This window comes from Castor canadensis, chromosome X, assembly GCF_047511655.1.
Source record: "Castor canadensis chromosome X, mCasCan1.hap1v2, whole genome shotgun sequence".
Lineage (NCBI taxonomy): Eukaryota > Metazoa > Chordata > Mammalia > Rodentia > Castoridae > Castor > Castor canadensis.
In genome coordinates this window covers 146,222,183-146,250,147 of record NC_133405.1, presented here as the reverse complement: position 1 = coordinate 146,250,147, position 27,965 = coordinate 146,222,183, and the positions used below count along the sequence as shown (strand labels likewise).

Below are 27,965 nucleotides of genomic sequence, written 5' to 3'. Positions count from 1 at the left end.
TCCCGCGGGCCCCGCCCCCACCGCACAAGCCCCCAGTCTTCCTCCTCACGCGCAGCTCTGTCCCCGCAGGTCATCCAGGGCGAAGCTCTGTGCGCCCCCATGGTGGGCACCGAGGTGGAGCAACACCCTAGGGGACACTGGGAGGAGCTAACTGGACCCCTGCAGTTTTGGTCACACAGGTGGGCCCCGGCTGGGGCGGGGTCGATTGGAGCGATGACATATGCTTGATCTCCCTTTAGGCCCGCGGGCATCACGTACACCTGAGCTGCCTGCAGGGCAGCCCTGTGGCTGCGGACACTCCTGCGACATCTGAGGAGGGGGAGGGGGAGGAATGTGATAGGATATTGGGGTGACCGACATCTCCTCGGGAAAGGGAGGGATGTGATCGGATATTGGGGTGAGCGGTCATGAAGGGCTCTCTTGCTATAATTGCGTTCACGGGGACCTGCACAGTGCCGTGTAAGGCCGGCAAGCAGAGCGTCTTTCCCAGCAAGAGGACAGCCGCGTGGTCAGAGACTTCCAAAGGTGCGATTTCAGCCAAGACCGGAATAAAAGGAGGAGTGAGAGTTCGTGCATCCCAGGGTCTGAAACGCGCACCAGATGGACAAAGGATGGGGTTGGGGACCCGGCCGAGATGGCCAAAGTGTCAAGCATTAAACTGTCCTCCGGGGGAACTGACTATGGACAAGTGCCGAGGATGGACGGAAAAAGCCGATGGTGGACGAACTCTCGAGCATTGACTGCAGAAGTAATCGCGCTGAGAAACAAGACGCGACGGAACGGACCGAGGGTGGATGAAAAGTCGAGCATTGACGAAGAGGCCGAGGATCCTCGGGAAGGCCAAGTGTGTACCGAAAGTGCCGAGAACGTACAGAAAGAGCCGAGAGTGGCCGAACTCTGGAGCATTGACAGCCGAGTAGTCTCGCAGAGGAACGAGAGGTGACGGAAAGAACCGAGGGTGGATGAAAAGTCGAGCATTGACGAACAGAGCCGAGGATCCTCGGAAGGACCGAGTGAGTACGGAAAAAGCCGAGAGCAGAGGGCAAGTCAAAGAGGCGCGTAGAGACTCCGTATACGGGAACGGAGGTGTAGAGACGGTGGATGGAGAGGGAGAAGGGCCAGAGGAATGGCGGAGGGGCGATGCGACTAGTTGAGTGGGAACTGAGGGGGAGCAGCCCAGAATCGGTGAGCAGGGCAGTGGAGGTGGGGGGGGCTCGCAGGCCAGGAGGGCGGGAACGCGAAGAGAATGGGGCCGGGATTTGGTGCAGGCAGGAAGCAGGGAAGTGAGATGACCCGCTGGACCTAAAGACCGCATGGAGATCCTAGAGGACCCTGGACCAGCAGTGAAGTCTGGGGCCGGGATGGCCGGAGGGCGAGAGGCGGTGGGTGGGGCCTGGGCGGGGGGGCGTGGCACCGGCGGTGTTGACTGGGTGCCGGCAGGAGAGGCATAAGTGGGTGCGGCCTGGGAAGGGGCGTGGTTGGTTTGTTGTATTGGGTGCGGCCTGCGAAGGGGACGTGGTTAGGGTGTTGCTGTGGGTAGGGCCTGGGAGGAGGGGCGTGGTAGCGGTGGTGATGACTTTGGGGCCGGCAGGAGAGGCAGAAGCGGGTGGGGCCTGGGAAGGGGGCGTGGTTGGGTTGCTGTAGTGGCTAGGGTCTGGGAAGGGGCGTGGTTAGGGTGTTGCTGTGGGTGGGGTCTGGGCGGCGGGGCGTGGCAGCAGTGGTGTTGACTGGGTGCCGGCAGGAGAGGCACAAGTGGGTGGAGCCTGGGAAGGGGCGTGGTTGGTTTGTTGTAATGGGTGGGGCCTGGGAAGGGGGCGTGGTTTGGGTGTAGCTGTGGATGCGGCCTGGGCGGAGGGGCGTGGCAGCGCTGGTGATGACTTTGGGGCCGGCAGGAGAGGCAGAAGCGGGTGGGGCCTGGGAAGGGGGCGTGGTTGGGGGCGTGGCTGTGGGTGGGGCCTGGACAGAGAGGTGGGGCGGTGGTTATGCCCCTAGGGGGCCCTGGCAGAAGAGCCAGGTTGCAGGTGGCACCTGGAACACCTACACCCAGGAAACCAGGTAGTGGAGAGGGTGGTGTGCTGTTGGTAACCCACTGGGTTTGCAGAGGTCCAGAGGTGATGCGGTGGCAGTGGGGATGACCTGGATAGTCGAGGATTCCTGGCCAGGAGGCACCAACAGCCTAGGCCCACCATCCAGCGCTGCCTCACTCCTATGTGGAGAACAGATGGGGAACCTGGGGACGGACAGACACCCCAGAACCCAACAGGCCGTGCCAGGGCAGACGCAAGGGCAACAACAGACGTGCAACACCCACAAGCACAACCTGGGCCTGAACATTTCCTGATACCCCGGTCCATCCCAGTACTGGATAAGCTGATGGTCACCTGCAGGACAAGACTGCTCACAGGTCACGGTTTCCTCCTCCCAAGTACACTCGATGACTCGAGACAGTTTCTTGTCTACACTTGGTGACTCAAAACCTCGTTTCCTGCCTACACTCACCTGTCAGGACGCAGTGGCTCTCCTCTGTCCCCCACCAGGCTGACTGACAGGTGGCCACCTCCCGAGGTGTGATGGGACTTCCTTCCCTTCCCCCATCCAGCTGAGGGATGTCAGGGCCACTGCAGGGGACAGCAGTGGGCTGAATCGAGCAGAGGAGGAAGGGCTGGGCTGGGCTCTGGCTCTGCATTCAGAATTCAGTGTTCGCAGGAAGTCACTTTGAAAGGATCAGGAGGTGGGGTGCAGGGTAGGAACCATTTTACTTGGAGGCTGTGGGGTTCAGGGTACAATTCACACTGTGCAGCACAGTGTGTGGATTTTACATTACAAAGTACAGCAAAGACAGGAGCCACATGGGGGACATCTGTGTGAGGACACAGTGACCCCATCATAGGGTCCTGTGTACTGCCCTCTGATGACCTCTTGTTACTTCCATCCTCAAGGCCCAGAACAGCTGCGGTTTCCAGCCATCACATGCATGCTCCACACATGCACCACAAAGAAGGGATGGCATGAAGGGACTGCTGTGTCCCTGCCAGAGCCCCCCAGAGAGCCCACCCACCCTCTAAACGACACCAGCCATATTACCACACCAGCATGGCTGCCCTGCACATTGCTGAATTCTTATGCAGGGTGTGCACAAGCAGGCCACCCCTGCAGGTGTGTAGGGAACCAGACCCAGGCATCGTGGGGACGCCTTACTGTCCAGCTGTGTTCACAGTCACAGCACCAGAGCCATCTGTCAGGTGCTGCTAAGGTGCAGTGTTGAGACATGGCTGCCACCCCCGCCTCCAGGTTCTCCCTTACTTGGGAGAGGAAGGTTTTTATTGTTTACGGCAGTGCTGAGCCTCAAACTCGGGGCCTCAGCATGCCTGGCATGTCACCCCTGAGCTGACTGCACCCTCCCATTACGAGGGATCAGCACTGACCCCATTCAGCCCCAGCTCCTCCAAGGTCCAGGCCATCAGGGCGGTGTCAGAGGAGAAGCTGCACCCCAGGCTCAGGCTGACCTCTGGGGTGGGGCTGGACCTCAGGACCGTGAGCTTCCCCAGCCGGTCTTGGGGCCTGGAGCGAGGGAGAGGGCACTGGGGGAGGGCTCTGAGGCTCCTCACAGGGAACCCGGGGGCATCTTGAGCACTGCACCCCAGAGCAGATGTCCCAAATGCAAAGGAAGGCTGTGCGCTGGGGGAACAGGTGGGCTTGAGGAGGAGGACGAGTCAGGACAATGCTGGGCGTGGACTCGGGAGGACTAGCATGAGGGGTCCCCTGGGGTGCAGTCAGCGGCAGTGGTGTTTAGGGGTACACAGTGCCTGGAGCCAGGGAGCGTCCAGGGCTTGAGGCTGGCAGGTGCTGGGAGGTGGGGCCTCCTGACCCTGTTCTGCCCAGGGAGTCAACTGTGCCCCGGAAGAAAAACGAGGGCCCCACACAGGCTGAGGTGTGTGTGAAATAGCAGGAAAATTGGGGGAACAAGTGCTCCCCGGAATGAAGGAGGGGAAGGTGCTGGTCCAGGACGGGGGAGACAGGTGCTGCCCTGGGGGAGGGGGATCAGTGCTGCCCTGGGGGGGGAGACAGGTGCTGCCCCGGGCCCGGCATGTGGGTCACAGGTCAGCAGAGGCTGCACCTCCAAGGCCCCATCCGTCCCAGTACCGATGGGTGAGAGCCAGGGCCTCCCCCAGCCACCGAGCACCGTGGCTGTCCTGCAGGAGGGGTGGCGGCCAGTACCTCTGCTTCAACCCTCTGACAGACGGAGGGCAGTCGTTGCAAACCCAGCCCAGCTCACATAGAACTTCAGATGCATCGGAAGGATGGTGGAGTGGGTGAAGACTTGTCACTGCTCCAAGCCTCAGGTACGCTTGGAAAGCAGCCTTGAAGTCACAGGACAGAGCGGTCCCCAAAGGTCCGTGTCCTGCAGACTTTGGGAACTGCAAAGACCTGGAGCAGGAAAGGTCTCAGAAAACCCAGCAAAATGAGGGCGTCAGAGTGACCACAGGAGGGACATATTGGGGTGGCAGGAGGGGGGCTGCAGGGGAGGATAAGGAGGAGGACATGGGGGAGAGGACGGGGGACACAGGAGGGGCGGGGGGTGTGGGTGAGAGGAGGAGAGAATCGCACAGAAGAGCATAGCAGGAGGCAGAGGACCACACAGTAGCCAAGACAGTAATTAAAGGACACTAAATTGTCACCATTTGACCCTGTCTCCTGTCCACCTATCACCCTAACCCTAACCCCACCCTAGGAACCCTAAATCTAATGTCCAAAGTCCACTGAAAGTGCTAATAAATGTGTATGAACCCGGAGAATCCTCTGGACCCTGGCATCTGACCTGTGCCAGCCCCTGACCACAGACCCATGCTGGCTCCTCCAGGGCCACCCCCACCCCTCTTGTCGCCCTACAGTTTGGTGTCTCCCCAGCCCATGGGGTCACCTCCCCCAGCTTGAGGGCAGCTTGCCATGCAGGATGTCTGTCTGCAGGGTCTGTCCTGCCACCTTCTCTGCATCTGACCTGTGACTTCCCCACCGTCCTCGCTCCAGACCAGGTACCTCCTGGGGTCCAGGAGCAGGTGGACCCTCAGCATGGACGTGCACTGGGTTTGGGGAGCTTTGACTCGGGATGTGTGCGGAGGGACTTAGATCAGTGTGCAGGACAAGGAGGACATGTCCCGGTGTGTCTTCACCACGTCACACATCACCCAGCTTCAAGAGTCTTGTCACGGGCAGTGAGGTGTCCACGTGACCCTCAGAACTGGACGGGATAATCTGGAAATGGTCTCAGCAGACGTGGCTGTGTGGTCAGCCTTTCAGCGCTGTGACCGGGTCCCTGTCTGTGTACTTAAATCCGGCAGGGGGTATTTGGGGTGTGTTTGGGATCTTGTCTGGCACCATGTTTTGGGGCTGTGGTGAGCAGAGCACTGCTGCTCACTCATGGCGGCCAGGAAGCAGAGACAGAAACAGGAAGGGGCTAGGACAAGGTGGCACCCTAAAGGATGAGCTCCCAGTGACCAAGGGCCCATTTCCTAAAATTTCAACCATGAAAACATGAATCGATGAGTGCCTCCACTGGTGAGGTCAGAGCCCTCGGGGTCTGTCCACTTCACAAAGCCCACCCCTCTTTGGGGTCCTGTGCCAACATAATACGAAGTGAAATGGATGCAAGAGCGAGCTGGAATGGGGTAACCCCAAATTCAGTGGGGACGTGCTCCCTGAGGGGAGAAGCTGGACTGCATCCCACCGACCTGAAGGGGGCGCTGGCCTCGCACACGGACCTCGAAGGCAGCCGTCTTCTTCCCCAGCTCCGTTTTGAGGCTCAGCTGTTGGATTCTCGGAGCGGAGTCCACACCAGGTACTTGAATGACCGTCGCGGTGCCGAGCTGAGGACTGGATGGACGCTCCAGGTCACCTGCTGGTGAGAGGCCACAGTCCTCAGCTCCACCCAGCCCAGCCTGTCCGCCGCCTTTTCCCTTCTGCGGGGGCGGAAGGTGGATTTCAGCGCTGGACAGGGGCCGACGGGAGGCCGGGGTTGCTCCTGTTCCTGCCCGCAGCCTGGCCCCCGCCACCCCACCCCTGCACCAAGGCCATGCCATGGGTGTCACCCAGCTGCGCCCTCCCCAGACAACTGTGTCACTTCCCAAACGCACGTCTTTATTTCAAACACTGTCAGCTTCCCGGAGCCAGGAGTGGCCTTCGCGTGGACCCTCCAGCTGTGTCCAGCGCATCCCCGCCCGGTGTGGACAATCCGACCCATCCTCTGGGACATCTGACCAGGAGTCTCGTTTCCAGGCCAGGACAGGTGGTGGCTCGGGTGTCAGCGTCCTTTGGTGTCACCAGGGCCGTGGGAGGGGCGAAGGCCAAGGCTGGCCCTGCTGCCATGTGGGGGACCCCAGGCCCCGCCGTTGCTGTCACAGACCTCTCTCTGCAAGGACTCGTCATACCCGTGGTCACCTGAACGTGGCACACAGCCCTGACGGCACAATGTCGGTCACCGTCCGCGGGCCTGCAGCTACGTGCTCAGGGTTACATCACTCCTAGCAAGGTGTCACAAGCGCGCCACCCCCGCAGTGGGAGGGGACAGCCATGTCCCCGAGGGAATCCGCGCTGACTTCTCTCCAGCCCCGGCCACTCCTCAGCCACGTGCGTTGCAGTTAAACTATTTAATGATCACAGGCTGCAGAGAGCAGTGTAGGAGCTGTCGGGCGTGGCTGACCACATCCATGTGCACAGGACACAGGCGACGTCTGTCCTACAGGTGTCTGTGTGTCCACCCACAGCAGCACACATCACCTCAACCTGCAGTCTTCGGCACTATCGCCTCCGTTGTTGGCCTCAGTTTACCTCTCCACCGAGAGTCACCGCTCACAGGGTTTCCGTACATGACAGGTACAGGGGACAGTGGCCCGGCCCATGTCCACCTGTCTCACCAACTCAAACACTGGGCAAGGCGTTGGGGAGACCCCAGCTGCCCCCCCAGGGTCTGCTGTCCATTTCCTGAGCTGGGTCTAGGGGGCACCCCAGCCCGTCCCACCTGCAGCCCCAGGTCCCCCGTCTCCACACAAGCCGGAGGGAGTGGACACGGCCCTGAGGACCCTGGCCAGCTGGGCGTTGGGATGAAGGCACCCTCCCCAGTCACCCTGTGCCCCCATCGCCTGCCTTGCTAGATGAGACACTGAGCTCACAGATCTGAGGTCCCTGGGTCACCACGGGGACAGAGCGGCCACTCACTCACCCAGAGCCTGAAATGCAGGGGAAGTGGTCGTCCTCATCCTCTCCGGCCCTGGTTTGTGGGACTCTCGGTTACTGAGGATGTTTGCCCCAGAGACAACGGTGTCCTCCTCACAGGGTTTAAGGCCCACTTCACTTCCAAGGCGAGGCCCACACGGACACATCTGAGGCGGCCAGTACTCCCAGGGCTGCAGAGGCGGCCCTTGGACAGGGTCCCAGCTGCTCCTGGCAACGCTGTCACAACCCTCTGCTCCCTGACTCAGGTGCTCCTGGTTTATTTTTCCTGGCACAGGTGACGGGGTTGTCATTCCGTGCCAGCGATCAATCTCTCCCAACCTGTAATTATTGGTTAAAGTTGTTCCCAAGGATGCAATTCCAGAGAAACCAGCTTCCCAAGGCAGCCAGGGCACTTGGCACTGGGTCCCCTTCCCAGACAGAGGCCAGTGCCCTTGTGTCTGGGACAGGTCACATGGGCCAGCAGCCGGCCTCAGGTCTCTCATTCCCCCAAGACCCCGCCCCTGCCCAAGTCTGTCTGCACCAAGCTAGGGGACTCAGGTACCCAGCGACATGAAGGGTCTTTTGTCACAGTGTGCTGGTGGAGCGGTGCCCCACCATGCAAGTCCCCAGAACCTGTGAACTGGTATTAGCTAGAATAGGGTCTTTGCAGATGGAATTAAGGACCTGCAGATGAGGTCACCCTGGATGAGGGTGGCCCCAGATGCTATGGCAGTGTCCTTATAAGAGACAGAAGAGGAGACACAGACACAGAGGAGATGCCACGTGAAGATGGAAGCAGACACTGCAGTGATGGGGCCACAAGCAAGGCCATCCTGCGCCAGCTGTGTCACCCACTCCATTGGGCCAGATCGCCATATTGGAATATGGTCAAGTTCCACAGAACTGAGGGGAATGGTGTCTTTCCCAAAAGGTGTCACCTGGGGCCTGAGCATGGGACCTCACCTGGAACTAGGGTCCCTGCAGGTGAAATCTCCCTGCCCTGGGGCTGTGCAGGGAGCAGCCCTATCACACGTGGATCCCACGCTTCTGCCCACGGGTGGGACAGGTGAGTGCCTCCTGTTTTCAGCTCCTGGTCTGTGATCATCTCTACGTCAAACCCTCTTCTATAGGGTTCTGGAGTGTGGGTTGCATTAAAGACACACAGTCCAGATTACGGAGTCCTGGAGTCAACACAGGTCACCAGAGACCCTAAAACAGAATCTGGTCACAAGACTAAGGAGGCTCGTGTCCCCGCTGTGGTCTTCGGATCCTCATACCCTGTGTGTGCCATGCCGGGGCTGGCGTGACCTCTCAGGCAGCCTCCTGGCGCTGAAGACCCCCAGGGTCACCACTGACACCACGATGACCACCACACCCGCGAATGCTCACTCAGACACGGTGGCAGTGAGCAGAGTTGTCAGGTTGTTCCAGAGCTGGGGACACAGGCAGGCTGTGGTTCTTCACACCTGTAATCCCTGCAGGTGCCGGGAGTCAGGAGGAAGAAGAGTTCAGGGCCACATAGCAAGGCACTGAGTCAAACAGACAAAATCAGAAGCAGAACAGCACCTCTGGGGACAGCAGCCCAGGGGAGGGCTTTGTCACATGGCAGGTCCCCATGGGTCTGTCCTTGTCACAATGTTAGCTGGCCGCCACGCAGCTGTGGCTGTGGCTTGTCCCACCCCACAGGTGGCACTGGGACCGAGGCGTGGAGGAGAGCAGGGCTGTCCAGGGACCACAGCAGGTAGGGTTGCCCTGTGGACCCTCGGGTCTGCCCTGTCCTTAGCATTGGACTTTTCTCCTGCCCTGTCCTCACCTCTGTTCCTGGTCCTTCACCTGTGTTCACTAGCCGGACCCACGGGCTCCACCTGGGGGTCCAGACAGAGACCCCTTGCTTCCTACCAGGCGCTGAGGGGCCCAGGGCCTCATGTGAGCCCTGCAGCCCACGCCACAGTGCAGACAGAGCAGGGTACAGCCTGGGGACAGAGCAGGACACAGCCTCAGGACACAGCAGGACACACAGCCTGGGAACAGAGCAGGACACACAGCCTCGGGACACAGCAGGACACAGCCTCGGGACAGAGCAGGACACAGCCTGGTGACAGAGCAGGACACACAGTCTGGGGACAGAGCAGGACACACAGCCTGGGGACAGAGCACGACACAGCCTGGGGACAGAGCAGGACACACAGCCTGGGGACAGAGCAGGACACACAACCTGGGGACAGAGCAGGACACACAGCCTGGGGACAGAGCAGGACACATAGCCTAGAGACACAGCAGGACACAGCCTGGGGACAGGGTAGGACAGACAACCTGGAGACAGAGCAGGACACATAGCCTGAGGACAGAGCAGGACACATAGCCTCAGGACACAGCAGGACACAGCCTGGGGACAGAGCAGGACAGACAACCTGGGGACAGAGCAGGACAGACAACCTGGGGACAGGGTAGGACAGACAACCTGGAGACAGAGCAGGACACATAGCCTGGGGGCAGAGCAGGACACATAGCCTCAGGACACAGCAGGACACAGCCTGGGGACAGAGCAGGACAGACAACCTGGGGACAGGGCAGGACAGACAACCTGGAGACAGAGCAGGACACATAGCCTGGGGGCAGAGCAGGACACACAGCCTCAGGAGAGATGGAGCAGGACACCCAGCCTGGGATGGTGGACCTCAATGAATACACAAAGTTGTGCACCCCCCTTTCCACGAAAAGGAAACTCAGGCCCGTGAGTACTTTGCAGGTCTCCCCTCCCCAGCTGGACAGCGGACACCTAGGCCATGTCTAATTGTCCCCCAGCTCCTGGGCGGGACGTCTGTGTGCCGTGCACGCTGACGCATTGGGGGACCCCTGCCTCCTGCAGGGGATCTGTGCACAGACCAGAAGGACCCCGGCTGTGCCTGCTTCTGCTTCCCAGTGACGCTGGGGCCGATGGCAGTGGGCTGGGGGAGCAGGAGGCTCTGTGCCTTCTGCTTGGCGTGAGGGGGTTTCGGGGTGTTTTCCTCTACTTTGCGCTTGGGGTGTCTGCAGGGCGCTGCGAGCTTCCACCCTGCTCCAAAGGGCTCCAGAGATCTGGCTGTGGCCTCAAGCCCCCTGCCTAAGTGTCCCACCTGGACCGGGTCTGCGGTCTCAGGACGTCTGCTTAAGGGACACGGCCCCATGACTCCCGCCTGACCTTGTCCAGGTTGTGCCCTCCAAGACAGCCCTCACTGGGAAAGAAGTCGGGGTCAGGTGTGTCGCTCAGGTGAGGTGCAGGGGACACAATTCCACAGGACAGGGAAATAACTCTCAATTCCCGCACAGCCGGAGAGCAGAGGCGCCGGCCTCGTGGCACGGGGGTGGGAGGGAGCCATGTGTCCTGGTGTGGGGTGGGGGACCTGGGCCAAAGCCTTTATTGGGGTCCAGTCTCCAGGTCCAGCCTTCACCCAAGCAGGTTTCCATGAGGGTCTTATGGTGACCACGCAGGAGTTACACTGGTTTAGGCTGTGGGTGATGGCCACTGCGACCTGGCTGGGCCCTTTTGGGGTGTGTGGCCAGAGGGACGAGTCCAGAATGGCTACTGCATCCTGGCTGGACCCCTGTGGACCTGGCTGGGCCCTTGCAGGGTGTGTCGCAGAGGGCCGAGTCTAGCAGGTTGTCTCAGGCTTCCCATGGAGGTGAGGGACGGTCACCAGGAGCAGGTGTAGAAGGCAGATCCATGGACGCAACTCCTGGAAAACTGGGGGAGGCAGAGAACTAGCAGGTGCAGGGTGAGCCCGAGTTTGAGATACGAACCCCACTTCTGGCATGGGGAAGACCTGTTGTTCACGGAGGGCCAGCAAGTTGAGGTGACAGGTGTTCACTACGAGGAGTTGTGTGCAGCCACCCCTGACTGCTCCTGGAGTCCCCTCTTCTGTGGGAGCGGAAGGGACAGGGAGTGCCAGGGAGGACGCGGACGGGAGAGACCTGCGGAGCGGTGCAAGGGGACAGGCACAGGCGGGGCACAGGACGTGGGGTGAGGAGGGAGCTCCCACAGAAGGAAGCCATTTCATGGTGTGTGCTTCATTTGCTTCTCAGTTCTAGAAGCCAAAAGTCTGAGATCCACAGGTGGCAGGGCCACCCCGTCCTCAGGGTCCAGGGGAGGGTGATCCCATCTGCAAAGACCCTGTTTGCAAATGAGGCCCCAGGACAGGGTCCTTCCCGCCGCTTCCAGCTCCTGGGACTCCAGGTGTCCTTGGCTTGGGGCCCCATCCTCCAGTCTCTGCCTCCGTCTTCATGTGGGGTCTCCCCTCTGCCTGTGTCTCCTCTTCTGTCTCTTGTAAGGACACTGCCATTGCATCTAGGGCCACCCTCGTCCAGCATGGCCTCATGACCCTTCACTAATTCCATCTGCAGAGATGTCACTGTGCAGTGGGGCTGAACTCTGGGGCCCCAGGGGGACATGCATTTGGGTGTGTGTGTAACTGGGGGCCCGTTACCGCTGGGCTAGATCTGGGGAGCAGGGAGACCAAGGCTGACCTTCGGAGCCACTGGGGGGAAGGAGTGGGAGGGAAGGGGCTGGGGCAAGTCCGTGGGATCTGGTGAACTTCCAAGCGGGCATGCTGGGAAGGGTGAGCGGGAGCAAGGGCAGTGTAAACGAGGGAGTCATCGGCGGCAAGCCGTGCAGTCATGAGGCGGGTGAGGTCATCAGCAGCGGAGGCTCAGGCCGGACGTCACTTAAACCTGGGGAGGGTCAGAGCAGCGGGCAGACGAGGACTGGCCAGGAGGTAGGAAGGCCTGGAAGGCCAGGACTGCAGGGAACGGAGGAGAGCAGTGTCCCGGCCGGGAGGGCTCCTGGGGCCCATCTTGCCAGTGGTCACGGGGCGTGAGAGCCCGGGCCGGTGCACGGCTCGAATCTTCCTTCCCTTGGGTTCAGCGTGGACGACAGGCAGGGCAGCTGCTGGGGTTGACCACCATCCCCTGTGGTCTCGGTGCAGCGTGCTCTGCCGTGACTAAACGTGTCTTCGTGGCGTGTAAGGGTCGAGGTCACTGGTGGTTCGGGTGGCATTTGGGGTTCCACAAGTGCTCTCGTGGGAGCATTTCGGGGTTTGTCCTCTGCACGCGTGTGGTCAGGGGTGTGTGGAAACCCATGCCCAGGGTCCACACTGAGCGACCACTGCAGGCAGATGGCCCCAGGGTCCATCTGAACCAGGGCGGTCCTGCCAGAAGGACTCAGTTTCCCTGTTGGGAAGAAAGCCACTGAAGACATTTTCTCTGTCATCAGAGACTGGAAAATGACTCCACCTTGGGAAGGGCTCTTTTGCTGGGCAAAGCCAGTCCACTTGATCGGAGCTAGTGTTTGCAGGACCTGCCAGGGTTTTTCCTGGGATGGACCTCAATGCCACTGACTCGGGGTGCTCCCCAAGTATTTCCCTTACTTCCCGTGACTCACAAAGGCAGCTCTGGTGGTGACCCCCGAGGTGTGGGGGGCAGAGCAGGAACCTTGCATGGTCGCCCGGGGAGGCACTGGGCCGGGGGCCTGCAGAGCTGAGGGAACAGGGGCTGGGGGCGTGCAGAGGGCTCAGAGGCAGATTCTGGGGCTTCCCAGGGGAGACCTGGATCCAGGGGAGGACACTGTGCACCTCCAAGGCGGGAGGGCTCCAAGGCAGTTTTCCACCGGCTTTCGGGAGGTGTTGCCCCAGGTGTGACGGGGCCGGGATCACTAAGGGGCAGAATCCACCTGCAGGGAACCTCGGGAGAGGGCAGAGGGAGTCACTGGTGCCAAACTGCTCACAGCCCAGACGGTGAAAGAGAGGCGGCTCCTGGAAAACCTGTCCTCTGCAGCAGGCAGGAAGCGGTGGCCGCAGGTGAGGAGAGAGCTGGGCGTCTGGGGCAGAAGCCTCCGGAGTGCACGGGGGGGGGCTGCAGGAGAAGCCTGGAGGCTGCAGAGGGAGGAAAGGCGCTGCTGCTGGGAAACCCTGGGTCTGCACAGCTCGATCGGCGGGGCGGCGGGGGAGGCCGGCTGCTGAGCAGTGAGCGATCTCTGCAGCCTAAGAGAGTTCTTTGCGGGGCTCCCCATGAGCCCCTAGGCTGCCTGCATGCGTCTCCCTCCGTGAGCCCCGTGAGCTGGCAGGTGCCCGGGACCTAGCGCTCAGGTAGCACAGAGTCCCAGGTCTCCCAGCGCAGCACCAGGACGCTATGAGGACTGGGAAGGCTGGGGGGCCCCCGCAGCCCCGACTTTGGGGACGCGAGGAAGGCCCAGGGATGCCCCAGTGTGGGGGACACCAGGAAGGAAGGGTCAGGGACAACCGAGGGCAGGGGCGCGAGCTCCCCAGGCTCCTGCAGGACGGAGCAGCCCTGCAAACTCAGGGCTGGGACATGTGGTGCAAGCGCCCACCGCGGTGGGCTCTCCGGGTGATGTGGCGGGACACAGGAGGAGGGACGAGGGAGTGACTACCACTAACATCCTGCCTGCTGGGGCAGCAGGTGAAACTCACTGAGGCTTGGTGGGCAGTTCTGGTCCCAGAGCCCAGGCGGGCTGAGAGAAGCCAGAGGCTGTGGCACCCCAGTGACCATCCCGGTGACACAGCTCTGGACAGCTAAAGTCCCCGGGGGTCACAGATGGCAGCAGGGATGGTGAATCAGTCCCAGCCAGGGATGCCTGCAGCTGGAGGAAGATTTTGTGAACTGAGCCCTTGAAGGGAAAATGGCGAGGGGCAGCCCCAGCATGCCCACCCCAGGACCAAGGCCCATGGTACCCAGGCAGGTCTCAGCTTCGGAGCCTGTTCCCCAGTGTGCAGGGGGGGACAGCAGGTGGACACAGGTGGGTACAGTGAGAGGGGCCGAGGGTCACAGAGTAGTGTGGAAACCCTGCACCTGCCTTTTCACAGGGTGGAGCCCCGTCTTCTGTGACCTCTTGAGAGGCCATGTGTCCCCAGGGCCCCATGGGCACCGACTAGGGTAGGTCCTTCTCCCTCCTTGTTTTCTGTGTCCTTGTGGGTGAGGCCTCCTCCACAAGCAGGACGCCACCAGAGCCGGCAGAATTTGTCACACACCTGGAGGCCTCTGCTGCCCTGTCCAGCAGCCCTCACCTGGTGCCAGGGACAGGAGGGTGGCAGGGGAACAGCCAGCGCTCACACCTGTTCCCTTCTCAGCCCATGGCGTCTCCCAGGATCGAGGCTGTCATCCGGGAGCAGCACAGGATGGCGGAGTGTCCCGTGTGGGAAGAGGAGATGGGGCAGCTCGTGTACGTGGACATCCACGCCAAGACCGTGTGCAGGTGGAACCCGGTGTCCAGGGAGGTGCAGGCCGTGGGCCTCAGTGAGTGAGCCTGAGGTGTTCTGGGGTGTGGATGGGGTTTGGGGTGAGTGTGGGGTGTCCTGTGGAGGTGCAGATGCGTCTGACTGACTGTGGGGTGTCTGTACGTTGTGCAGACCCTAGATCTCAGGGACTGGGGTCTTGTGGGGGGGTCCATCCTCCCTCCTTCCCCATCTGTGGTCACGCGGAAGAGCAGCTGAGCAGTCAGGACTTACAGGTCTCTGACCTCCATCCCCTAAGGCCTGTCCTCGTGCGGGTACAGCACTCTCAGGTGGGGTTGGGGAGGTCCATGCACCTGTGCCAGTCTATCTGAGCACCCTCAGGTGCGCCCTCTTGTAAGTCCGTCATCTTGGACTTACTTGTCACCAGGGGAGTTTGTCTGTCCTTCCGTGGGGCTGTGGGCAAGTCAGCCATCAGTGAGGCCGGCTTCTGTGCTATGCAGAGGCAGAAGAAACCCTGAACCCTCTGCACCCCGCTGGGTGGAGCAGCCCTTCCCTGGCTGATGCTGGCCTGTGGACACTGTCCTGGTCAGAGACACAGTGTGGCCACGTGGCCACAGAGGGGCTGCAGGTCAGCACGCAGGAGTTAAAGAAGTGGTCCTGGAAGAGCTCAGTCACCCGTGGGCTCAGGTGTCCGTGGGGTCACACACCCGTGTGGGACTCGGGTAGGCCTCATCTTTCATGTAGCAACGGCCTTCAGGTAAATCCTGCACTCACCCTCCCTCCCCACAGGCAGAGGGCACTGTCCCCCTGCAGAACAGGTGGGGACAGAGTGGGTCCCTCACCTGCCATGTGCCCCTCCTCTGGGCAGGAGCCATGTCCTGGCTGATCACTGACCTGGATGCAGGTGTCACACACAACACAGACGGGGTGTGCATATCACAGAACCCTGTACCCGTTTCCTGCTGGCAGCTGCAGTAACACCCTGGAGACTCTGCAGGTGGCCACTGTGGGCACGGGGCACAGAGAAGGGACAGGAGGCCAACCACACTGTTCCTAGGGCAGCCAAGTTCCCGGTCCCGGGAAGAAGAGAAATGCTCAGACAACACCCGCTAACAGCAGCCTGGTGGGAGGCGATGGCCCTGGCCAGTGGAGGCACAGCAGCCACAGTCACCCCACTTCGTCCTCTGTCTCCCCAGGTCACCGGGTTGGCTGTGTGGCTCTGCGCCACAAAGGGAGCTACGTGGTGGCCTCTGGCACCTGCCTTGGCCTCCTGGACTGGGGCACGCGGCAGGTGCAGTGGCTGGCCTGGCTGGACAGAGACAAACCCCACAACAGGTTCAATGACGGGAAGGTGGACCCCGCCGGGCGGTTTGTGGCAGGTGAGCTTCCAAGGGCAGCATATGGCCTGGGCCCCCCCAGGCAGGCCTTGGCTGGTACATAGAGGTCAGTGGTCACCCGGGCTGTCCCCCCGTCACAGCAGGTGAGGAGCAGAGCAGGGGCTTTCAGAAACTTTTACCCTCATCAGGCAAGGAGGCAGATCATGGGGAATCATGCTCTGTCACCCCACAGGCCAGGACAGGGTCCTTCCCTTCTCTTCCAGCTCCTGGGGCTCCAGGTGTCCTTGGCTAGGGGCCCCATCCTCCAGTCTCTGCCTCTGTCTTCACGTGGCTTCTCCTCTGTGTCTGTGTCTCCTCTGTGTCTTGTAAGGACACTGTCATTGCATCTAGGGCCACCCTCGTCCAGGATGACCTCATCTCAAGACCCTTCGTTCCATCCACAAAGACCCTATTTCCAAATGAGGTCCCATTCTCAGCTCCCAGGTGACACACCTTTGCAAAAGACACCATTGCCTTCAGTTCTACGGAACTTGATCATATTCCAATATGGCGGCCTGGCCTAATGGTGTGGGTGACACAGCTGGTCCAGGATGACCTCATCCAAGACCTTTAACTCCACCTGCAAAGACCCTATTTCCAAGTGAGGTCCTATTCCCAGGTTCTGGGGGTGTGGACATAGGCTTATCTTTTGGGGTCTGTCTTCCATCCCATGCAGCAGCCAGTCCCAGAGAGCATGAGGGTCACCTACCCACTGCCTTCCTGAATGACCCCTCCCCAGGCTTGCCGTGATCGGCTCTCACAGGGACATCTTTTACTTTTTGAGGAGTGGGCAGTAACTTATGCAGGGTGGGCAGGACAAGGGGACAAGGGTGGCCTTCACTGACCACCTGCTCTTTCTAGGCACCATGCCAGAGCCGTCTGCCCCAGGCGTGTGGGAGCCCAGGCAGGGCTCCCTGTACTCACTCCATGCTGACTACTCAGTCGTCAGACACCTGGAGAGGCTGGGCATCCCCAATGGGCTGGACTGGTCCCCTGACCACCGCACCTTCTACCACGTGGACAGCCTGGAGTACTGCGTGCGGGCGTACGACTACGATGTGCAGACAGGCGGGATCGGTAGGAGCCCCCCCCCACCCTTCCACCCCCAGGCCATGCTGCAGGACAGAGAGGGGCGGGGCCTGAGCTGACCTGACAGAAGGGGGCGGGGCCTAGAACCTGCAGATCAGAAAGGGGCGGGGCCTGAGCTGACCAGAGAGAGGGTGGGGCCTAGAACTTGGAGGACACAGAGTGGGCAGGTCCAGGCCAGGCAGGACCAAGGCCACCCACAAGGCGAGGTGCACATGGCAGCAGGGTGGGCCGGCATGTCACTGCCCTTCAAAGGTCCAGGTCACCGGGGTGCAGAGTTGAGGTGTGGACACTCAGAAGCTCACCTCCACCTGCCTTGGGGGTCGTGTGGGGTGTGACTCTGAGGAAATCTTGTTCTGGGCATTTTCCCAGTGCCCCCCACAAACGTCAGGCACACTTTAAGTGGAGCACAGCATTTTGCTGGTAGCCTGGGTGCTGTCCACTGCAACCCTGTGTGGTGGCTTCCTGTCCCTATGCAGGGAAGGGCTACATACATTCTCATCCCTGCCTCTACAAGTCCCAGACATCCATTCAGTCTCTGAATCATGTCAGGACCTGATGTCCACCTCGTGGTCAGTGTCCCCTCTCCTGTGGTCCTGGTCAGGGACACCACAGGCCCAGTGCAGGGTCCCCCAGGGCCAAGACTGCTCCTTGGTGTAGCACTTGGGGGTTGCTACACCAAGTCCCAGCAGGAAAAGGTACAAAGTTTTTGGAGAACCCAGACAGAGCCTCACCTGGTAGCCCAGGTAGGGGATAAGGACAGCTTACCCTGGCAGGGGATCACACCTGCTAGGAAAAACCAGGAGCACCCAGAGGCTGGAGGGGTCAGGGGCTGGGGGGACACAAGAGGCCAGCCATCCTGATGAGGAGGTGACCAAGGACAGGGACTGTTCTCTGAACAGGACACAGTCGGGGCCCTGACCCCCACAGACAGCACACAACCCACAGACATGACACAGTCAGCACCCAAACCCCACAGGCAGCACCCGGTCCCGGGGCCTGTGGGAGCCCCATCCTGGCTATGTGTGACACCAGCAGGGAGCACTGCAGCCACTAGAGCCGCCAGGAGGAAAAGTCGTCCCCACCACTAAAATCCTGCCACGGGGGCGGGGGAGAGGGGACACGGTCTCACAGCCTTCACCTGGGCAGGAATGTAATGAAAGGTGTTGCCAGGAGCTGGGAACGGTAGTCCCTGACCAACAGATGGGCACACGAGTGGACATGGCCCTTGAGGTTTCAGACACAAATGGGGACACTGGACAGAGAGACGTGGGGCAGGGGACATTGGACAGAGGGCATGGAGCAAAATGCTGAATGGGTGGTGGAGGGTGGATGCAGGACCATCCACAGGTCAGCTAGGGTCTGGTGCTCTTGGTGGAGTCCCCAGAGTGAGGAAGAGGCACAGCCATGACACACAACCACAGATGGTGGCAGTTTTGATAGACACGGGCAGGTGCACCTCGCCACAGTTCTTGCATGCAAATGAAGCACTGCATTTGCAACAGTCACAGCAGTCCGCTATGCAAATGAGGTCTGTGTCTGCACCAATCACAGGCCTTCTGCTGGGCCCTCGGGAAGTGCTGCCCCTGGCCTGGGTGGAAAAGGCTGGGACTGTGATGGTGAAATGCACAATGGCAGCCGTGAGCTGAGCAGATCAGAGCCTTCAGGAGCCCGAATTGTGCTTCCACAGCAAGCAGGGTTCACGTACCTTCCTCCGGTGTGTGGAGACTTCAAAGCAGCCAGTGCTGCCATGAGGACAGTCCTGATGCCCATGGTCCCTCAGGCAGGGCAGGGGGCCCAGGGAAGGTCTCACGCTGTCAATTATGGAGTCCAGTCGTCTGGGCCCTGACATCCCAGCTTAAAGGGAAAATAAGCATTTAGGAAAGGGGTATTTGGCAACAGCCTGTTGTCATCACTAATTGCCTTAGCCACACTCAACACTGCTCAGGTTCTTCCCGGAGTCCAAGGACAGGTGCATCCCTTCGCCTGTGTCACGGTCACTGCAGCCTCTGTCTCCATCTGCACGTGGGTCTGTGTACCTGTGTCTGCGTCCACACATCCTTCTTTGTAAGGACAGACAGTGTGTTTGGATTAGGGCCCGCCCCTATGGTCACCCTGTCTCCTAAGTCCCGCTGTGAGGTCCTGTGGGTTGAGCATCCCCCGGCTCTTTAGGGTGCTCTTGGGAAGAACTGGGAGCTTTGCTGGGGCACAGGGATGGCGTCAAAGGGAGGAAAGTGTGTCATGGCATGTGTCCTCCGAGTCCTTTTAAAGACATGCATTTCTTACTCAGCTGTTTTGGGGACACCAATTTGGGGTCAGTAGGCATCGGGGTCTGGCCACGGCCAACCTCCCAACAACCTGGGACGCGTGTCCTCCAGGCCTGACCAGGGTGTGGGATGGCGTGTGGCTCACACTGCAGTGATCACAGCCCTATGAGTGACCCCAGTGCCGTCCCCGTGCTGTGTCACAGAGAACCCACGGCTGCTGTACAGGCTGCAGGAGGACCAGGGCATGCCGGACGGGCTGTGCGTGGACACCGCGGGCACACTCTGGGTGGCCTGCATCGATGCAGGCAGAGTGATCCGGCTGGACCCCGAGACAGGTGGGTGCGGAGGTCAGGCAGGGCTGAGCGAGGGTGGCCACAGTGAGCGGTCCTGTGTCGTGTGCGTTCCAGCAGGCGAGAGCCCTGGACAGCAGAGACGGGCTGTACAGCTATGCAGGGGGCTCCCCAGGGTCACAGGAGGGCAACTGGGGCTCCATCATATGGCCAGTGTAGCAATGTCCAGGGGCTGCCCGAAAGAGCGACCACAACCTGGGGGCCTTAACAACAGGGGTTCACCTGTCCCAGGCCTGCAGAGCAGAAATGTTGGGTCCAGGGGTGGCAGGGCCACTCCTTCCACAGCCCTAGGACAGGTTCCTTCCATCTGCAAAGACCCTATTTCCAAGTGAGTCCCATGCTCAGGTCCCAGGTGACACATCTTTCAGAAAAGACACCATTCCCCTCAGTTCTATGCAACTTGACCTTATTCCAATATGGCGGCCTGGCCCAATGGAGTGGGTCCAGGACGACCTCATCTCACGACCCTTCATTCCATCCACAAAGACCCTATTTCCAGCTGCAGCGCTGTTCTGAGGTCCCAGTGAACATGACCTTTGGGTCAGGACTGACCCTGCAGTTGGTGACTCAGAGCTGAGTGGGGAGATGAGGACTTTGGCACTCAGGGCCACTGAGACCCCGCACGGGGCTGTGACTCGGGGTTGCTGGGCACCAGGCGGCTTGTGCCCTGCAGGAGGACAGTGGCCACAGCCCTGAGGTCACCCCTGTCCCTGCCCACAGGAACCCGGCTGTGCACGGTGGAGATGCCCGTGTCCAGGGTCACCTCCTGCTGCTTCGGGGGCCCCGACTACTCGGAGCTGTATGTGACATCAGCGGCGGACGGCCTCAGCCCACAGCAGTTGTGCCGGGAGCCTCAGGCCGGACATGTCTTCAAGGTTGGATGAGGCTGTCCCATGCAGGGCTCCCATGTGGTTGGGGACAGCGGGGGACCTCGGGTGGGTTACACATGTCCAGGCAGACAGGGACAGTTGGGTCAGCTTCCCGGGAAAAGTCTTGTGCACCCAGAGTTATGTGAAAGTGATGTTGGGGGAAAGTAGCTGGAGTCGCTCTGACCGTGACGTCTCTGCTCCATCCGACAGGTCACCGGCCTGGGGACAAGAGGGTTGCCACCTCATCCCTTTGCTGGCTGAGCCCAGTGCAGCCCTGAGCTGTCCCCTCCATGTGGAGCGGCTGGGCCCAGTCTCTGTGTGCTTGTCTGCTCTGGACATTCATATAAATGCCGTCCATCAGATCATGTGGCTTTTTGTGTCTGGGTTTGTCACTGACCATCAGGTCCTCAAGGTGCATCGACATTGTAGCTTAAGTCAGGGCTCTGTTCCTTTTCGTGGCTGCATACTATTCCACAGTGTGGATGGAACCCATTGTCTTTATCCTCCGAGCCCCTGTGCACATGTGACATGGCCCCTGTACACAAGGTCTCCGTGCACATGGTTGTTCCTGGGTCCACACCGTGCTCCTGTGTCTATGCCGTAGCACTGGAAATCCCCGGGCCAAGCATTGGAAGCCCGAGCCCCTCCTGCCTTGGCCCCCGAGGGTCTCGGCCCCCTGAGCTGACAGCACAGCAGGACGATGCTCCCCGTGGGCATCAGGGCCACTTCTATGAGGCCATCTGGGAGCACGGCCATGGCCAGCTGCTCTGCAGGGACAGAGCGCAGGTGCGTCTGCAGGTCCGGGAGCAGCCGCTTCTTCATCAAGAGGCACCGGTGTCCTCTGCTGACGTGGGGTGGGCACTGGCCACCCTGCTGGGTCCTTGTGGATGGACAGCTGTTGGCAGGGGGCAGGATGGGACAGCAGTGACCAGGCATGTAGGGACAGAGAGTCAGGAGAGGGCGTGGAGTGACAGGGGGCCAGGGGACAGCATTTGGGGACATGGCTGTGCTGGCCCTCTTTGGTTGATAACTCCCTGGCTGTGTCTTTGATCCCAGGTCTCCTGAGACCTTCTGTCCTGTCCCTGGGCGCTGCACCTGTCATCTGTTGAGGTGACCCACAGCCACTTCTGTCCACCTCTCCACTTTCCCTTTTCTTCAGGGGGGGCCCGATGTGGTGGGGACCTGAGGCTGCCCGTCTCGGCGGGGCACTGTGAGCCGCCCGTCCCCCATGGCCCTGTGTCCACCAAGGACACGGTGTGTCCACACCCTGCTCCAGAAGACACCAGTGTTCAGCTTAGGGCCACCCTAGTGGACCCGTGTTTGCACACTGACCGAGACGCGTGCACAGAGGCACAACGTGCTCAAGTTGAGTGTGTCACATGCGTGTGTGCACAAAGAGAACACGGGTGCATGTGCCCCTGTCCTCAGATATTCAGACATGTCCCCTCACATACCTGGCCGCACTGCTACCCTGGGCTGCGCCTGACAGGACACAGGGCCGCCCTGGCCGTCTCTGCACCACGGCCTGGGGGCAGATGGGTTAATCTGGGTTGTTGACACCCACGTCAAGGGTTTTTCCCTCTTTCTTTTCCTTGCTGCAGTCAGCAGGGATTTGTCCTGCCCTGGCCTGGTGTCCTCATGGTCCCAGAATGGCTGCTGCAGCTCCAGGAATCACACGGAGAGGTCAACAGCGAACGGTTGATCTGAATGTGGCACGACTCACTGACTAAACCATAAGCCAAGCCAAACTCCAGCACTGGGCTATAATTACCGAACTCGGCTCAGACCTTTGCTTCTCAGCCCCTCACATTCTCTTTAAAACAGGTTTATGAGCTGTAATTCACACACCATATAATTCACTGTTTACAACGGTGAACAACCATTGCTTTCCAGTGTGTTCACAAAGTTGTGCAAAGAACACCACAGCGATTTTACTAAGTGTTCACTCTTCCAGCAGAAGCCGTGTTCCCATTAAGGACTCAGTGCCCAGCCCCCTCTCCAGCCCCTGGCAAGCGTAACTCCACTTTCTTGTCTGTGATGTCCCTGTTTGGGACATCGATGGACACACATCCATGGGTCCCACACCACGTGGCCCTTTGAGTCTGGCGTCACTCACATCCGTGAGGCACGTCTACACTGCAGCGTGAGTCAGGGCCCCATTCTTGTTCGTGGCTGAGTGATATTCCACCACGAGTACAGGCTGTTTGCTGGTGAGTGGACACTTGAGGGATTTGCAGTTGTGACTTGTGCTGCTGGCAGTCCGTTCAAGTTTTGTTCCAGCCCTGTTTTCCACGGTGCTGGGAGCACCTCGCAGTGGAATTGGTGGGGCACACGCGTGCCTGTGCCTACAAACACCCCCATTACTGGAGTCCGTGCAACACTTCCCAAGGGGCTGCGCCAGCTTCCACCCTCACAGCTAGGTGTGCGACTGGTTTCTGTCATCGTCTGATTGTCACCACGCCCGCGAGGGTGTGACATGGCCTCTCTTCAATGGTTCTCCTCTGGTTCTCTCCCACATTCAACCATTTCCAACTCTGCAGCAGCTTTCACTGCTTTGGAAAGTGTTTCCCAGTTGCTTTTGAAATGCAGTGACCATGGCGACGGGCAGCAAATTCGCCCTGTTTGCAGGATTGCTGAACGGAGTTGCTCAGTTGCTTAGTCAGTCGCTCAGTCGCTCAGTCAGTCGCTCAGTTATCGGTGCTGTGCCGCTTTCTGGAAGGAGGCGTCCCGGTAAGCTCAGCCTCCGTGCCTGTCACAGAAGTGCACTTAAGTTTCTGCATTGCACAGTGCTAATTACCACACAAAGGAGAAATGACAGAAATGACATGGTGCCAATGTCACCTTGCACACGACCTCAGAGCAGCGGGTGATTAAGTAACCTCTGCCTGTGCGGCTGACTCTGCAGCTCAGATCTGGATTATTGAGCTCTGTCCGCCGCCCGGTGTCACGTTTGCAAATGGGGCGGAAGCAGGTCGCCTTGCCCAGTCACAGCCATGCATTGTTGCATCGCCATGGTAACAGAGATGTTATGTCTATGTCGCCATGGTCACAGTGATACATTGTTGCGTCGCCATGGCAACAGCCAGGCTGCTGTATTTACTGCAATTCCGAACCTTTCAGTTTGCAAAGTGGTCACAGCCGAGGTGACATTGGAGACGACAGGGGGACCTGTCCTGGTCCATGGAGCCACTGTTTGGAGTCAGACAATTTGCACAGTCGTCACGCTGTGCTGTGTGCGACCCCAGGGAGGGGTCGCCGAGGGGACAGGGGCCATGGTACTGATGGCGGTGATGGCCACCCGACACGCACGTGTCACGAGAGCAAGTGCCCTGTAAGGTGCGCCCCTTCCTATGTCCTGTGCACCCCAAGGCGCTGCTCCAACACTGCGGGGTGTGTGTGGCCCCATGAGCTCCACGTCACTCTGCGACTGGACACTTGACCCCTCAGCCTCGGCGCGGTCCCTGATCAGGGCTCCGTCCTGCAGGTGGCCTCCTCCTCATTTGAGGACGCCAATCACGTGTGTGCAAAGTCACCACACATGCCATGGAAAGTGACCTGGTGGCCACAGGCTCCACCTGTGCCAGAGCCACCAGCTCCCGGGAGTGACAGGCACGATGGACACCACCACTGAGGTCCACACAGGCGTGAAGGACACGGCCTGCTGTGGACAGCACCCCAGGGGGACGTGCAGGTACACAGCCGCCTGGGGACAGCAGGACAGGATGAGAGGGGACAATGCTTGTTCCCACGTCAGGTTAAACTAGAAAGTCCAAGGCCATAACGGGGAGAGAGAACGAGGCGCTGCGGTCACTCGGCCCGAGGGAAGGCGTCACCGTGACCCTGTGAGGCCATGGCTGCTTTGACAGGAGGAGGAGGGGACACTGGTGACAGTCAGTTGATGGCTCTGGCTCATAGGGTGCTATGTGAGCGAGCGAGCGAGCGGGAGACAGGGACAGGACCAAGAATGTCACCTCACAGAATAAAACCAAGCTGTCTGCTCAGGTGGACAAGGAAACTCAAGCTCAGTGCTGACCACAGAATCAGTAATTGAATTGGTTCTGTCCTCGTGAAGCAATGGGAGAGAGACAGAGGCAGAGAGAGAGAGAGAGAGAGGTTGCATCCGTCTATTACAACACAGCCCTCAAATAAACTTTTATTTTCATTTAATAATCATTTACAAAACGCGTGAGCACACTTGCTTTTTGATGAGCTGCTGTGACTCACGGCTGAAATGAAAATCCAGGGGAAAATGATGTGTTGGGGTTTTATGGTCCTGGGAAACAAAGGGAGATTTCAAACGCTGTGTAGGAACAGGCTTCTGTTGCCCGAGGTGGGAGTGCTCAAAGAGAAACTGAGGCACAAAGGCTCAGGTCACAGAACAAGCGTCCGAGGGACCAGGACGGACACATGGTTTCTGGGAGAGAATCAGGTCTGAAATCGCAGCAAGGACGTGGTTGTCACAAACAAAATAAATCAGTAGCCCAAAACACAGCTGGCACAGGAGGAAAACCAGAAACAGCTCCCCTGAGGCAGGTCACTCACCTGGGAATGACCTCTGACCTCCCCTGAGGCAGGTCACTCACCTACGAAGGACCTGTGACCTCACCTGAGACAGGTCACTCACCTGGGACGGACACTGTAACCAGAAAGAGAGAACAGGACAAAGAAGACAGGACAGACAGAAAACAGGACAGAGGGACAAGGATATCTAGAAGGCCACTTAAGGTCCCAGGATGGCCGTCTGCAGTGACACAGGATTTGCACAGCAGCACCACATCTTCCCCCAAGCATGGCGGGTTGACAACTGAATCCAGGTGCGACAGGACTGTCCCCTCCCAGGCTGCAGAGCACCAGAGCTTCAGCTGGGCTTCACCACTTCTGGGGTCCCTGGGCCTCTGCTCATCTCGGCCCATCCTCCCACGTGTGTCAGTCTACAAACCTCACCTTTGCGTAAGAACAGCAGTCACACTGTTTGCCTTGTCACCATGGCAACCCTTTTTCCAGCCCAGCCACCTGCTCCGGGGGTCTTCCACAGCGACCCAGTTCATACACAGGGAACACAGATGTGTCACCAAGAGCTCCTGCACCGTGACAAAACACCTGAGGAAATCACCATCAAGGAGGAAAGGCCGATGCGGTTCATGGTGTCAGAGTGTCAGTCAATGGTCACTGGGCCACACGACTCTGGGCCGTGGTAGGCAGAACAAGATGGCAGCAAGAGTGGGTGGTGGAGCCAAGCTGCTCACATCATGGTGGCTGGAAAGGGGAAGAGGGGAGCAAAGGGGTAGGGGACAGTGGAGCCTTCGGGAGGACCTCACGTCCACCCACGAGCCCCCAACTCCTGAAATTTCCACCACCTGCCAACAGCCTGTTAGGAAAGAGTCCATCGCTGGGTCAATCCGTTCGGCTATGGGTCCATCGATGGCTGAATCCACTGATGAGGTCAGACCCCTCCTGCTCCCCTCACCTCCCAAAGTCCCCCGCCATGACGCTGCTGCCTTGGGGACCAGGAGCCCTTGGGGACATCCCAGATGCAAACCACGACAAGAGTGCAGACTCCCTTGAACCCTGGATGGGGTCAGTGACCCAACACGGCCAGGGTCTCTTTGTTTCCCCACAAGCTCCGATTCTGAGGCCCCACCCCATATGGAGGGGCACGAAACATGGCAGGGTGCAGAGTGGTGGGGACCCCAGGGTGGTGAGCCCCGAGGGGAGAATGGATGCCTGGGTAGTGCAGGCGATGTTTGCAGCCGTGTCCTGCATGGCCGTCTGCAATGCCTGCGTGAGTGCACGTGTGACCCAGCAAGGTGACACCCGCGACAGACTGTCACTCGCCCGGCTCTGCTCCCTGTGGCCCTGGAGACAGCAAAGCCCAGGCGGCGGCAGCCATCAGGACCCAGGTGCAGGAGCTTCCAGCCGACAGCTCTCAACCTGTGATTAACTCAGAAACAAAGACAGACGGACAGACAGACATAGCTGAAAACCGCCCTGAGCCACTGTTCCTTTGCCAGGATGGGGGACGCACAGCACCTGGACCCCAACCTGCCCCTGCCGGGTGTTCACCGGAGCCCAGCGCAGCCAGCCGGGGATGGGGGGACAGAGGGACGGACAACCCCCCAGGAACCCCAAGCACGGTCAGCCTTTCCTCCTCCCTCTTTCTTCCCTCTCTCTCCCTCCCAATCTCTGTCTCTCTCTCTCTCTCTCTCTCTCTCTCCCTCCCTTCTTCCCCTTCCACCCAGCAGGACACTCAGGCCCCAGGTCCTGGGTTCAAGCCTGCCCAAGTCTCCTTGCTCAGGAGAAGTGACCTAGGGGACAGGAAGGGCAGAGGCTCAGGAGTGGAGGCTCAGGAATGTCTGCATGGAGACCCCAAAACCACACGTGCAGACCTGGGGTGCAGGAAGACTGTCCCCGTGACCCCAGCTCCTCGCCATCCACGCCACGTCTCCTGAGGACTCGGAAGAGGCTCCACTGGGCATCTGCGCTGACTTGGGGTCTGGGCTGATTTGGGAGCTGCGCTGACTTGGGGCCTGGGCTGATTTGGGGTCTGGGCTGATTTGGGGGCTGGTGTGCATCCAGGGTCTGAGCTGGGTCCCAGGGGCTCCAAGGATGCAGGACACCCCTGGCAGGGTGGACATACTCACTTTGCTCCCCAGTGCTGAGCGTCCACTGTGCCTCCTTCCCGCCTCGGGTTCCTGGGCACAGAGGAGCCCCGGGGGGGCACAGAGGTCTCGTGTGCCGGATGAGGGGATGGCAGAGGTTGGGGACAGGCCCCAGACAGCCCAGCATGGAGGCCCATAATAGAGGCCCCAGTGAGCCCAGAACAGAGGCCCCAGGAAGTCCAGAGTGGAGGTCCCAGGATGGAGGTCCTGGGATGGAGGCCCCATGAGAAGACCAGGCCATGGGAAGGTTCAGGGAGCTCCTGCCAATCCTAGAACCCCAGGGTGGTGGCTGTGGGATCTGGGCGCACACACAGCCCTGGTCCTGCACCTTCAGGTCATTAATGACAGAAATCACAGCTCATAAACTGGATGCTGGCGGGGGTTACTTTGGAACCCTTCAAAGCCCAAATGCAGAGAGAAAAAGAAAGGTGGTCACCAGTTGAGGGGTGGGGGACAGCCAATGGGCCGGGGTCTCCTCTTTGGGTGCAAGGAGCCCCATGAGCCAGCTGGCCGTGGTGTGTGTGAAATGCCATTGATGGTAAATTTTACATTAGCTGCTGTTTCCCGCAGTAAGATAAGCTTTCCATGGGGCCTGGGGGCTCACGGCTGTAATCCCAGCTATCAGGAGGTGGAGACTGGGAGGATGGCAGGGCAAAAAGTTAGTGAGACCCCATCTCAAGTGTGAAGCCAGGTGTGGTGGTGTGTTTTATAGTCCCAGCTATGCAAGAAGCATAGGTAGGAGGGTCACAAGTTCCACTGTTTTAAAAACAAATTTTTTTTAAAGTGCAGTTTAAGACCTGGTAAATTTGGGGTCAAACTGTAAGAATTTTCTCCTGTCACAGACAAGGGGAGGTGCAGGCAACAGGACAGGGGTTTGTCTATGGCCAGTGGTGTGCAGCCATGGCCAGCCGTGTAGAAAGAGGTCA

At 59.8% G+C, this 27,965-nt stretch overlaps 1 protein-coding gene and 1 long non-coding RNA gene across 7 annotated transcripts; one reads left to right on the top strand and one right to left on the bottom strand.

The window, feature by feature from the left end:
• The first annotated feature begins 18 nt into the window (after positions 1 to 18).
• On the top strand, positions 19 to 27,965 carry LOC109675701 (regucalcin-like). Of its 6 annotated transcripts, XM_074062470.1 has the most exons (9): positions 40 to 1,013; positions 12,920 to 13,040; positions 14,064 to 14,133; positions 14,328 to 14,493; positions 15,629 to 15,811; positions 16,670 to 16,885; positions 19,365 to 19,496; positions 20,232 to 20,386; positions 21,982 to 27,965. In XM_074062470.1, exons 4-9 carry the CDS (start codon positions 14,331 to 14,333, stop codon positions 22,108 to 22,110), a joined length of 978 nt encoding a protein of 325 aa, XP_073918571.1. In that variant the 5' UTR covers positions 40 to 1,013; positions 12,920 to 13,040; positions 14,064 to 14,133; positions 14,328 to 14,330; the 3' UTR covers positions 22,111 to 27,965. The 6 variants fall into 6 exon arrangements, with proteins under 6 accessions (XP_073918566.1, XP_073918571.1, XP_073918570.1 ...); XM_074062465.1 differs by lacking the exons at positions 14,064 to 14,133; positions 21,982 to 27,965 and adding an exon at positions 20,591 to 20,801 and having other exon boundaries at positions 19 to 179; XM_074062469.1 differs by lacking the exon at positions 14,064 to 14,133.
• LOC141419548 (uncharacterized) lies at positions 2,738 to 7,595 on the bottom strand. Its single transcript, XR_012444190.1, has 2 exons — positions 7,217 to 7,595; positions 2,738 to 5,896 (listed from the first exon to the last, which is right to left on the bottom strand). It is a non-coding gene; the product is annotated as an uncharacterized lncRNA (long non-coding RNA).